The sequence below is a fragment of the Petaurus breviceps genome, unplaced genomic scaffold (assembly GCF_028583685.1).
Source record: "Petaurus breviceps papuanus isolate PSGF00001 unplaced genomic scaffold, PetGlider_PUasm1.0 79, whole genome shotgun sequence".
Taxonomy (NCBI): domain Eukaryota; kingdom Metazoa; phylum Chordata; class Mammalia; order Diprotodontia; family Petauridae; genus Petaurus; species Petaurus breviceps.
The window spans coordinates 23,560,106-23,574,430 of record NW_027186523.1 but is presented as its reverse complement, the minus strand read 5'-3'; the positions used below and the strand labels follow the sequence as shown (position 1 = coordinate 23,574,430).

The 14,325-nt window shown below is 35.4% G+C and overlaps 1 protein-coding gene across 1 annotated transcript in view; it reads right to left on the bottom strand.

Moving 5' to 3' along the window:
• Positions 1 to 14,325, bottom strand: part of LOC138175716 (semaphorin-3E-like) — a 347,967-nt gene that overhangs the window by 105,660 nt on the left and 227,982 nt on the right. The window contains exons 3-4 of the mRNA XM_069106214.1: positions 13,890 to 13,949; positions 10,559 to 10,678 (exon numbers count right to left, since the gene is read on the bottom strand). Coding sequence (XP_068962315.1) covers positions 10,559 to 10,678; positions 13,890 to 13,949 — 180 coding nt within the window. The remainder of the gene's footprint in view (positions 1 to 10,558; positions 10,679 to 13,889; positions 13,950 to 14,325) is intronic.

Below are 14,325 nucleotides of genomic sequence, written 5' to 3'. Positions count from 1 at the left end.
ATCTATCTATCTATCTATCTATCTATCTATCTATCTATCTATCTATCATCTATAGGTTGACTCTCTGGGACATATTAGAGTATATTAGAGTAGTTCAACTCCCCTATTTAATATCATCTATGTACAGCCTTTGGTATAGCACACCTCACAACAGAATCAAATACAGGAATGCAAGGAGACATAGGCCCCAAATAAACTTCTGCCTGCTTTTCATAGGGGCTTAATACCCAAAGCCACAAAGTACAGATACATGAAGGCATCAAGGGAGCCAAATGGGTGAAATGTTTCTGTAGTGTCTCTTTATTGTGCACGCCGATGCCCTTACATACACTGCTCCGTGAATCTCCCACAGCATTAGCTGGCTTGACATATGAATACCAGGATTGACTCTAACTAACTTACACACTAATTCCATTTCCTGGAATGGAAGAGTTCTGAACCATGGTGTCAGGAGAGAGCTTGAGTTCAAACTCTGTCACTTTCTAGTTGGGTGACCATAGGCGAGATATTCAATTTATCTGAATCTTACTACTTGCCTCACACAGTTGTTGCAAAGATCAAAATGAGATAGTGTATGCAAAATGCTTTGTAAACCTTAAACTCCTACTTGGATGTTGTTATAATTGCAATTAAGCATCCTCCTCCTCTGAAGCTTGAGCACTCGGACTCTACATCCTTCTCTCTGCATCTGATACAAATAATTAAGCAGAAGGAGTTAATGTGGAAAGTCCTCTACTGGGAGGTAGAAAACTGCTTCTTGCATTCACTAGTACTGAAAGGTTGCTCACCCTCTCTGGCTCTCAGTTTTCTTATAACAAAAATAAGCATAACAACACCTGCCCTGCCTTAGAGAGTTGTAGCGAAGACCACTTATGATGGCATATGTGTTAAAACACTTTGGAAAGCATAAAGCATGAAATGAATGCAAGTTATTATTATGTAAGAATATAAACTACCAAATAAGACATAACTTCTTGCACATATTAAATGGAGTGTGAGACATCTGGACTGTCTGGATAGTCTGAATATTTGTGCTAAGGAATTTATACTGAATGCCACTTATAAATGGTGAAAAATTCTAAGGACAATGGGAATCCCTCCCTCACCCTTTTTGTTGTTCTGGATGTGAGAATTCATTTTTGCACTGTATAAATACTAGGCACTCTATTCATAGGGCATTTGTCTCTCACCACTAAAACATGTGCACTATGGTTTTACTGTAAACAATTCTGTGGAATTGGGTCACCAAATTATAAATGATGCATAGTTTGGAAATTCCATGCCTAACACACAAAGAATATATTAGTTACACAACTCGATTGTGTAAAGGAAAAAGTATTATTGCCAATATCTGAGATGAGTTCCTGTCATTGAAAGTTTTCAAGTGGGATCCGGATGACCACTTGGGTATGCCAGGAATGGACTTTATTCTTCGTTTGAAGGTTAGACCAGATGATCTGGGTTTCCATCTGGCTTTCAAATTCTGAGTCTATTATTTCCCAAATTCCAGCTGCTGGAAAACTTTATAAAAATTACAGTAATAAATACTAGTTTCATGTTTGGGGTAAGAATCTAGACATCTATGTGAGGGCACATAGGTGGCACAGTGGATAGAGTTTTAAACTTGGGAATCAAGAATACCTTAGTTTATCGCCTGAGTTGGGTACTTACTAAAAATCACATGACACTGGGATGGTCACAACCTCACAATGCCCCAGAAAAACCTCAAAGAATATGTTAGAGAATAATTGTAGATCTACAGTGGTAGAGAATACACTTCAATAGTTCTTTACAAGTTACAGTATGGCTCCTAATATAATGATGATAATGATGATGATGATGATGATGGTGGTGGTGGTAGTTGGCATTTTTACAGTGTCTACTACAAGCCAGGCACTGTATTAAGGGCCTTACAAATATTATTTCAGTTGATCCCTGGGTGATAGGCGCTATTACTATCTCCATTTTACATTTGAGGAAACCAAGGCAGACAAAAATTAAGTGAGTTGCTAATAAGTGTCTGAGGCTATATTTGAATACAATATCCTATCCACTGCGCCAACTTAGTGATTCAATATAGAAAAGTCCATAACAGATGAAATTCCTGATTGACCTTAAGAATAACTACCATACAGTGATATAGCACCCATGGGAGGCTACAGAATGTTCCATGAATTGTCAGATGCAGTCACTGTGACACTCTATTTTCTATAACAGTTTCCTTAGTTATAATGGAGAGATCTATGATGAGGCAGAGACACTTCTGAGACTGGTATAAAAAACAATGAAAAATATTTTAAAGAAAGTAACTACCACAAAGCCATTTGTTTCAGTTTAATCTTGTGAACAAAAGGAAGGGAATTCTGCTTGGCATATAATTTTTAATGAATAATTCAAAGACTCTATGCTAAAAATAGAACGGGGGGAAACCCAGAAAATTTCACAAAAGAATGAATAGGTGCTAGTTTCATCTAATATCCAAAGTGTACTAATGCCCCCAAATAATTATGATAAGTTATATTTCTATAAGACGAGGATTGTTAAGACTGTACGTTCTGGATAAATTTGTTCTCAATAATTTTTAAACCTGCTATTTTGACTCCTCTTTAAAATAGAATATTTTTCTGTTTTTAATTCAGATTAATCCTTTACTAAGGACCTTAGTTGTAAATAATATTTTTTTCCTTTCAGAATTTCCAGTAAAATTTTATTTTAAACATTTTTAAACTTTATTTTAAACACATTTAAAATTCTTGTGCTTTTGTCTTTTATATTTCATGCTACTGTTATTTCTTTATGAGGCATATATAAGCCCCACAAGGCACAGGTGAAGCACTCTGTATGCTATGTATCTTCCCCACTGCCTAGCTCTGTACAATTAATTAAAGTTTGTTAATCTGGCTTGAATTATGTCTGCTTCTGTTGACATACAATCACAGATTTAGATCTGAGAGTGACCCAAGAGACACAATGTCCAACTACCTCATTTCACAGATGAAGAAAACTAAAATCTGGAGAATTAAGTGACCTTTCTTCAAGTCACACTGATAGCATCAAAAGAAGCATATGAATCTATGTCCACTGACTCTGGAGTGGACTCCTTCTACCAAATGATCCTAATTTACAAGCCCAGTGAAAACCGTGAAAGAAAAATTACACACACTTAAGAGTATTCACAGATTTTAAAGTTATTTCATCCTAGGAAAATTATCATATAAAAATTTCTTGTCAATTATGAATCTTTTTATCATTAATGTTTTTGTTTCTTTTTCTCATATATGAATAATTAAGCTTGGGGATAAAGTGGCTGTTTACATGATATGGAATCCAAAAAACACAAGCACTAACAAGTTTCATTATTATGTCTCATTTCGACATGACTGACAGTAAAGAATTAGTACAAGAGGATGGGTTCTTTTCTGCTCAAGGTCTAGTCAAAGACTACATGGCCACTTATTATGGACATTTTATAGGGAATTCTGTGGTTGACTAGATGGCCTCTGAGGTCCCTTCTATCTCTGATACTGAAGCAATTTGGCACAGCTAAAATGAAAAAAGGAAAATGGAGCTCTTAAAAACAGATTATGCAAATAAACCATTGTAACTAAGGAATATTTTTGTAAGTCCCTGGAAAATGGAGTCCTATATATTTAAGACTGACATAAAATTTCAAGTTCAGTTCAAATTTGGTGATGAGAATGAGAATTTTCCAAAACTTCATCTCTTGAAAATAAAACAATATCAAACCCATTTGAATAATAAATTTAAGAAATAAAATTTCATGAAACTACACTCATGTTTAAAATTAGTTTATAGGAGGGTGGAGTCAAGATGGCAGAGTAGAAGCAGGACTTCCCCACAGCTCCAGCTTCTATCTTCCCCAATCCATGTGAAAAGGGGACTGTAAACAAACTTTGGAGCTGCAGAACCCACAAAATGACAAAGAGAAGCTAACCTCCCACTGAGGACAGCCTGGCAGACATCGACTATTGCAGGGATCTGGGAGCCAAGCCCAGGCTTGTTGAGCCAGAGTTTTTAACCCCAGGGCGGGCCTGATCAGCCACAGGCCAGAGGGACTCCAGATAAACAGCAGCTGTGGCCGTTTCCAGAATTATCAACACATAGTTGCGAAGGACAAAGTGAGACGTCAGTGCAGTGTGGACTTTGGGACCAGTAATTAGGAGAGCATTGGCTTTTGCCCCCAGGGCGAGAAGCCGCTGAGACTCCTTGGCTCTGCCAGCCCCTCATTGCAGCTTCAGCTCCTGGCCTGCAGAGCGTAGGGGGACCAAGCCACAAGTCTAAGGTGTAATCGCTATTGCTTTAACCTGCTTGAATCTGGATTGCTGTCTAGGGTGGAGGTCTTGAGGTGTGTGACCAGTTTGCCAGAGCATATGGAGGCCTTGGAGAGGGCACCCATCTAATACCTCCAGCAGCTGAGAAAACCTGAGAGTTGGGATGAAAGCTCCCCTGTCTGGTGGCAGAGTCCTACTGTGGCAAAAAGCCCAGGAGTCAAGTGACTGAGGGGTGATATGACCAGACAAAGGAAACAAAACAAACAGAAGAATCCAACATTAGATTCCTATTTGGGGGATGAAAAGGAGCAAAGCATGGAACAGGAGGAAGACAGTGAAGTCAGAACTCCTGCACCAAAAGCTTCAAAGGAAAATACGAGCTGATTACAGTCCATAGAGAACCTTAAGAAGCAGATAAGAGAAGTGGAGGAAAAATTGGGAAGAGAAATTAGAACAATGCAAGAAAATTACGAAATGATAGTCAACAGCCTGACTGAGGAAAACCACACCTTAAAAACAGACTAACTCAATTGGCAAAAGAGGCTCAAAAAGGCAATGAGGAGAGGAATGCCTTAAAAATCTGAATTTGCCAGATGGAAAAAGAAGCTCAAAAGCTCAATGAGGAGAATCATTCCCTCAGATTTAGAACGGAGCAAGGGAACCTGTGACTTTATGAGAAATCAAGATGATGTTAAACAGATCCAAACAAATGAAAGAATAGAAGACAATGTGAAATATCTCATGGGAAAAACCACTGACCTGGAAAATAGATCCAGGAGAGATAATTTAAAAATTATTGGACTACCTGAAAGTCACTATCAAAGAAAGAACCTAGAAATCTTCCTCCAAAAAAGTTTCAAGGAAAATTGACCTGATGTTTTAGAACCAGAGGGCAAAATAGATGTTGAAAGAATCCACCGATCACCTCCTGAAAAAGATCCCAAAAAGAAAACTCCTAGGAATATTATAGCCAGGTTCTGGAATTCCCAGACCAAGGAGAGAATATTACAAGCAGCCAGGAAGAAACAATTTGAATATTGTGGAAACAAAATCAGGATAACACGGGATCTGGCAGCTTCTACACTGAGGGATCGAAGGGCCTGGAATATGATATTCTGGAGGGCAGAGGAGCTGGGATTAAAATCAAGAATCACCTACCCAGCAAAACTGATTATCATATTTCAGGGGAAAATGTGGTCATTCAGTGGAATAGAGGACTTTCAAGCATTCTTAATGAAAAACCAGAGTTGAATAGAAAATTTGAAATTCAGATACAAGAAGCAAGAGAAGCATGAGAAGGTAAACAGGGAAAAGAAATCATATAGCCATTTATCAAAGTTGAACTATTAACATTCCTACATGGAAAAAACGATAATTATAACTGATAAAACTTTTCTCAGTATGAAAATAGTTGAAGGGAATAGAAATATATATATATGTCTATATCAGAGGGTACATAGGTATATGAATACATATGTGAATGTGTGTATATATGTTTACAGGTATACATAGATAGAGGGCACAGGACAAAGTTAATAGGAAGGGATGATATTTAAAAGGTGAAATTAAGAGGTGAGAGAGGAATATAATGAGAGGAGATGGAGAGAGACAGAATGGGGTAAACTATCTCATACAGAAGAGGCAAGGGAAAATGGTTACAATGGAGGGGAAGAATAGGAAGGCAAAAGGGAATGGATCAACCTTATTCTCATTGAATTTGGCTCGGGGAGGGAATGAAATACACACTAAATAGGGTATCTCACCCTACAGGAGAATAGGGGGGACAGGATGAGAGGGGGGATGATGGAAGGGAGGCCAGGCTGAGGGGGGAGGGAAGTTGGAAGCACTCACTTTTGAAAAGGGATGGGATCAAAGGAGAGAATAGAACAAGTGGGTGGTGGGATAGGAGGGAGGGAAATATAGTCATTCTTTTACAATATATCTACCATGTTAATGTTTTGCATTAGCTACACATGTACAACCTATACCAAACTGCTTATCTTCCCAGTGAGAGTGGGTGACAAGGAAGGAAGGGAATGAATCTGGAATTCAAAGTTTTAAAATCAAATGTTTAAAATTTTACATATATATATATATATATATATACACTATTATTAATACTATTTTATATGTAATTGGGAAAGAAGATATACAGGCACTGGAGCACAGAGATCCACCATGCCCTACTTGAAAAGTCGAAGCGGGTATGGGAGAAGATATGGGAGAGAGCAGAATGGAGGAGGGGATATCCTGTGGGATTGCTTTTTTGGTGTGGTGGGTAGGGGAAAAATGGGGAGAAAATTTGTAACTCAAAATCTGGCAGAAATTAATGATATAAATCAGAAGGTAATAAAGCATTTGAAAAAGAAAAAAAATTACAGGCCCCTTTTCTAACAATATGAATAAGAGGGCTCAAATTTCAATTATGTATACTATGTATTTGTATCTATAATTTGATGTTTTTCCCAAAAAAATCTGTTTTCTTACAACCACCTTTTTATTTCTCCACTTGGTATGAGAGGGGAATCTTTGAAAGGACTTCAAGAAAAAAGGCACATTAATGCACTGTTAGTCGAGCTGTGAAATTGGTCCAACCATTCTGAAAAACAATTTGGAACTATGCCCCCAAAGTTACTAAACTGTACATATCATTTGACCAAGAGAAAAACAAAGGAGGAAAAGTATTGATATGTACAAAAATATTTTATACACTCCTTTAAAGTGTGCATACACATATATGTCTCATGGACTCTTAAAACAACCCTTGAAAATTAATGTTGTTATTATTCTCATTTCATGGATAAGAAAATAGATGAGAAAGGTAAATATTCTAAACTTTTAGAATAAATAATTTCTTGAGATAATACTTTTAAGTATTAATTCAACTATCTTCTCAAGTTTCATGCAAAAAAAATATGATTATGAATCCCTACTTTATGGGCACCTCTGATAAATAAGGGATGTAATTTTTCAAATGAAATGTCAGATCTTTGGATAAGATTACAATCTTACAATCAAAGAATTACAATCAAACAAGAGATAGAGAGCATTACAAAATGTAAAATGGTTAATTTTGATTACATTAAATTTAAAAGTTTTTGCACAAACAAACCCAATGCAGCCAAGATTCAAAGAAAAGCAGAAAACTGAGGGAAAATTTTTACAGCACATTTCTCTGACAAAGGCCTAATTTCTCAAATGTATAGAGAACTGTGTAAAATTTATATGAATACTAGTCATTTCCCAATTGATAAAAGGTCAAAGGATATGAACAGGCAGTTTTCAGATGAAAAAAAAAAACAAAACTGTCTATAATCATATAAAAAAGCCCTCAATCACTATTTATTAGAGAAACGAAAATTAAAATACTAATGTACTTTAATCTGACACACCTGTCAGATTGGTTAATATCACAGAAGAGGGAAATGGCAAATATTGGGACAAAATTAGGATACTTGTGAACTAATCCAACCATTCTGATGAGCAATTTGGACCTACGTCCAAAAGGCTATAAAACTGTGCAAACCCTTTGACTCAGCATCTGTCTGCATCCCAAAGACATAAAAAGGAAAAAAAAAGTATCTAACTGCACAAAAATTTTTATAACTTCTCTTTATGCTGTGGCAAAGAAGTGGAGACTGAGGGGATACCAATCAGTTGGGGAATGGATGAAGAAGTTGTGGTGTGTGATTGTGATGGGATGATATGGTGTTATAAAAACACAGGATGCTTTTGGGGGAAAAAACAACTTGTGAAGACTAACATGAACTGATGTAAAGTGAAGTGATTAGACCAGGAAAACATTGTATGCACTAGCAGCAATATTGTATAATGATCAACTGTGAATTACTTAGCTATTTCCAGAAATACAGTGATCTAAGACAATCCTGAAAGGATTTTTGATGAAAAGTGCTACCTATTTCCAAAGAAAGAACTGACAGAGTCTGAATGCAGCATTTTTTTTTACTTTATTTTTCTTTTTTTTTCTTTGTTCTGTGTTTTCTTTTACAACATGACTAATATGGAAATACATTCCCATGATTATACATGTATAACCTATATTAAATTGCTTGCATTCTCAATAATGGATAAGGGTAGGGTGGGAGGGAGATAATTTGAAACTCAAAACTTTAAATAATGAATGTTAAAACTTTTACGTTTTAAAACTTATGTAATTGGAATATATTTGAAAAATAAAACATCTGAGAGTAAAAGAAGTACTCTGAAAAAAAGTAAAAATACAACAAAACATTGATAACATTTTAAAACTAAGTCAATAGGGATCTTTATGCACAGAATGGTGGCTTCTGTTTCTGTTTGAGTCTGACACCACTGATTCATGCCATCCAGACAACATACCTTGGATTGAACCTTCAAGATTCAAACCAATGATTTGTTCTTATTCTCCACATCCCTGACAGATTAAAAGGTCATGGATGGAAATGTTAAGGTAAAATAAATTTCTCACATTTATACAGTGCTTTAAAGTTTACATTTTCACCACAATACTGTAAGAAATAGGATTATCCTCCATTTTACAGATGAAGAAGATGATAATCAAAGGGGTTAAGTAATATATTTGGAGATACACAGCAAATCAATATCAGAGACAGAATTTGGGATGAAGTCTTCTGATCCAGACCCACTATCTCTTCCTTTTTGACCTCTGATGGAATACAAGGCTTGGGACTGACTAATAAATAGGTGAAATAAAGTAAATAAGCATTTATTAACCACCTACTATGTGCCACACACTTTACAAAAATTTTGTTTCATCTTTGCAAGAATCTTGTGAGATAAGTGCTATAATTATCCCCATTTTACAATTTTAAAAAATGAGGTAGGGGAGGCTAGGTGGCACAGTGAATAGAGCACCAGCCCTGGAGTCAGGAGGACCTGAGTTCAAATTGGGCCTCAAACACCTAACACAAAAAACTTGCCATGTGACCTTGGGCGAGTCACTTAACCCCAACTGCCCTACCTTCCCAATCAAAAAAAAAAAAATAAGCAAAAAAAAATGGGGTAGAGTGAGGTTAAATGACTTGTCCAGGATCACACAGTTAATAAGCATCTGAGATCAAATTAAAACTCAAGATCCTCTTGACTCTAGGTCCATCACTCTATCTAGGATGCCTTTCAGCTACTACTCTATAAGAAATATCCAAAAAGATTCAGTTTATGAGTGAAAGGCTTTTTGGTAAGATTTCCATTTCAAGGCAGTAGATAATACATCTTTGGGTAAAATATGTAAAGTTCCTTTTGTAAAAGACAATTTTATTTTTAGACTAGATCTATTACTTCTATAAGGAATCTCTCTCCAGCAGTGAGGATCAGTACATAAAATTTACCATCTTAACGATATGCCTGAGGCATTGAAAAGTTAAGTAACCTTTCTAGGGTCACAAAGTCAATAGAATATCCAAAGAAGGACTTGAGCCAAGGTCTTCCTAACTATGAGGCAAGTTTTCTATTATGTTGCACCAATTTGATTTTAATATAAAGTTTGTTAACTATATCTGGTGCTATTTCTTACTTTTTCTGCCTTTTTATTATCATAATCACATATAATGTAAAATTATATAGTTAAAGACCTAAAAAAGAATCAAATGTTGCTGCTGCAAATGCTATTTATTATTGTTATCATCATCATTGTTATTATTATACTAGAATATATTCTCCGGAGAGAATGAAAGACTTGAGTCAGGAAGACTGAAGTTCAAAGTCAACCTCAGACACTTACTAGACAAATTTGTTAAATGTGGATAATAATAGCATACACTTCACAAGAGTGTCTTAAAGTTCAAATGTAAAGTGATATGCAAGAGGCAGTTGCTATTACTATTATTAGCTTTAGAAAACCTCAACTACCTATTAGGTAATTAATGTAGATAGCTAAACCACTCACCAACAAAGTTAAAACATGGCTCTGCTTAGAATAAATTCCATTCTTCTAGAATCTTCATTTGCAAGCTGAATATTCTTAAAATCCAAAAAAAGTAAATAAAGATAATTTACATTCTGTCTTACAACCTTGCTTCTTTTTTTTTTTTTACCATTCTATTATTATATGCAAAACAGCAGCATAATCTATAAAGAACCAGACATTTAATTCCTTTGCTTTAGGGCCAACTAAATCAAGTTTTAAAATGGAAGGATATTTCAAAACTTCCAGAAAAGAACATTCTATAACTTTTAAAAGCAAATAAATTTTAAATAGTGCCTCTACTTAGTGCCTCTACTGTTGGCAATATGTAAGGATGTCTTACCTCCAGCTGATGTCCAACTCTAATGAAAGCACAGAGAGGGTCAAAAGCTCCGGTACCACAGGCCAGGAGATGTGTTCGGTTATAATGGTGCAGCACACGAACAAAATTTGCACATTCACTCTGTGACGAGGAGAAAAACACACACACACACACACATGCACACAAGAAATGTGTTAGCAGTATGCCAAACAAATCCTTCATAGCACAAAATCATATGTCAGAACTGGGAGATGGTTACTTTATTTATCGTCTGTGTACAACTGCCTTATTTCAGAGACGAGAAAACTGAGGCCCAGAGAGGTCATGCCATTTGTCCAAGGTCACACAGTCTGCTTACCTCAATTTTCCAAATCTCAGGATATGCCTATTTTCTCTTTGTTCTCTTCTCTCATTTGAGGTATTAAGAAGTTAATGGGATAACAACAGAAGAAAAGAACAGAGAAGGGAAAGCATTCTAGTTAATGTAAAGACAAATTAAAATGACCAAGCAAATGCTTCCAAAGAAGACACCAAAGGATGTCAGAAGTATTAACTTTAAATATGAAAGATGACAGTATACACATGAAGGAATATGTAAAGCTCATTCATTTGAGGAGTATTTGTTGTACAATCAGGTAAAATAAACAGAGTTAGGGCCCCAAAACTATTTGAGTGTAGAAATTCCTTTGTCAAGCTGTTCCACTAAGTAACCAAACAATTCCTGGTGCTATGCTCCAAGCAGAATACTATTCAGTGTAACTATAAACAGTGAGTCAGCATGGAGTCAGAAAAATAAAATTCAAAAATGTTTCTATGGCTCACAAGAAACATATACACAAACTTCTGGGATATGGAACATTATTGTGATTGAGAAAAAAATAAATCACGCATTCTGAAATTCACCAATCTATCTGTGCCACTTGGAAATAAACTTGCTAATCTATGTTTTCAGGTTAGTAGAGGCAACTTAATCGACTGAAAGGCTTTTTAATTTAGCATGTTACTGAACATTTTATTTAGTCAGATAACTAATGTACATTTCTATGGGTAGAGTTTTTACAGTTTACTTGTTCATAAAAGGGATAGGGCTAATTTTGAATAAAGACAATGTTGTAAAATAATATTTACAAATTATTTTCAACCATCTAATTTAAAAGAGATGCAGTGTGGTATAGTGGATAGAGAGCTAGTCTCAGAGGCAAGAACACTTGGGGGTTCAAGTCCTGTCTCTGATACAAAATGACTTGGTGACCTTGGGCAAGTCATTTAACCTCTTATTGCTCAAGGCAACTCTATGAGTCTTAAAATAAGAAGAGCAGCTGCGAATCTGAAGTGGTAGCAGAAGTTTCTTCAGTGGACAATCCCTGCACCAATGACATTACAGGTCCACACCAAAAATCAAACAAATAAAATTAAAATTAAAAGCAATTATTATAAGTCTTAAACTTAGAGTATTATGAATTATTATTTATATGATTTGCATAATAAATACATTAATCATATGTCAAAGGATTTGTAACACATATATACCAATATTAGGTAATAAATTGTAGTAAATAAGTGTGGTATGTATGTGTGTTTCTAATCATGTCACTAATAGCAATGCAGAATGTTAAGTCTTAGAGGCTGGCATAGGGACTCTATTATAACTGCTATGACTTGGGTACAGTATCTCCAACCAGCCACGGGAAGCTTTACTTATGTATCCAAGGTTTTATTCTGTGCATTAACCATATCAGGACAGTTAACAAAATCTGACCATTGCCATTTACTGTTACCACAGGCACACATGCTGTTCATAAAGAGCTGGAAGCACAAGTTTTCCTTCTCATGTCACAAAAATGAGATTTTCAGAGAAACAGTTCGACAAAATTCTTGCTTTTGCTTTGACATGAGTGTAAAATAGCCAGCCATCTGTTGGCCACTCAGGTCTTAGACAATGCACTGGCTCATTTCCTGACTGTAACTAATTCGGTACAGCGAACTAGGAGGAAGGAAGAAGATGTATCTCTCAGAACTCGTTCTGATTCCTCTTTCCCTGAGTGAAAGAATAACTTTCATGAGGTAATGTATACTGTCTCCCTCATAGCTAATTCTATAGTTTGAACATATGTGCCAATGGGTAGCTCCAGCGAATGAGTTCACCTATGGAGAATCTCTGGAGGTATGCTGGGAGAGTAGGGTTACTTTAAGCCTGCTTATCTCCCAACTCATCACTGTATCTACTGATTCTAGAGTAAGAGAGCACACCTGTATTACTTTTCCAAATCACAAATAGCAGAGGGGAGAAGGAGGAATATTGACTCATTCTCTGATAGGACAGAACCTAGAATAAATATACAAAGATCTGTCTTCTTGGCCTTTTTTTAGGGCTCATAAAATTTGTTCTCTTTGTGTGGAAATTTGCTTTTTCGACTCATAATTGTTATAAATACATTAAGGGAAAAGAGTTATTCAAAGATATTTATTACACCATTATTATAATAACAAAATATAGGATCATGCCTGAAATTGTAGGGCTTTGCATGGTATCTCATTTGACCTCCACACTATGTGAGGCAAGTAATACTGATATCATTGCCATTGTACAGATGAGGAAATTGAGGCTTAAACAAGATTAAGTGGCCTGCCTGTGGTTATATCTCAGACTCAGATTTAAAACCCAGGTCTTGCTGATGACTTCAAGTCCAGCACCCTTTCTGTTATACCACAAACAAGCTACATGTCCAATGACAAGGGAAGACCTGAATGAATTATAGCTTACTCACTGCAACAGAATACTAAGGTAGGATTAAGTATGATTACTACAAAGAAATCTAAAAAGGCTTTTATGAAATAGTATGGAGTGAAAAAAGTGGAATCAGAGGAAAAGATTATTTAATTATGATTATTGCAGTATGATTATTAATGAAAAACATTTGTACAAAACTAGGAATAAAGAAAAAATGGGAGTGGGACCAATATAAGTAACCCTTCTGTGGAGATTTTATATGTAGAAATTAATTTATTCAAAAGTAATTAATCATAAAGTATACTTAATTAGTCTTGTGGACACAAATTTTAAAGATGATATTTGCTATTCATATAGCACTTTGATACTATAAAATACTGTAATATTTCACAGAATAGGCATTCTGGTAGAATAAAAAAACTTTAGTAGTTGGGAGTGAGAGGGGTTCTGGGTTTGAATCTCACCTTGGGTTTCCATTAGCTAATATATTTTTATTATCTTATTTTTCATGGTTGAATTGTGTACATTCTTTAAAACATGATTTGCAGTCCAATCCTTTATGGATTTTAAAAGAAATTTTACAATTAATCATTGTTTTCACTGATAATGAAGGACACTTACTTCATCTTTTCCTTTCATCATGCATTCCTCCTTTTGCAGGACTGTGCTAGGCCAGTGTATCTGGAATAAAATACATGACAATTGGATGTGTTATAGAAACTGCATAAAAAGTTGAATCATATTGAAGGAAGGAAGGAGGAAGTAAGTAAAAAGAGTCATTGAGAAATTTAAAAATGCATAGAAGAAAACAAAAAGGTTAGAAGTAATCACATTTAGATAGGACAGTTTTGAAAGTAACATTCAATTTATTAGACACTTTAAAAAAAAGGAAGCTGTACATAATAGAGATTCACAGTTTCATTTACAAACCCCTATGTTCCAATATGTGTGTATACATACATACATACAAATATATATGGAAGTGCTCATTTTAATTAATGTTTAAGATAATTTTAAAGGGAAAAGAGATATAGAATGAAAGATAAGATCTATGAAA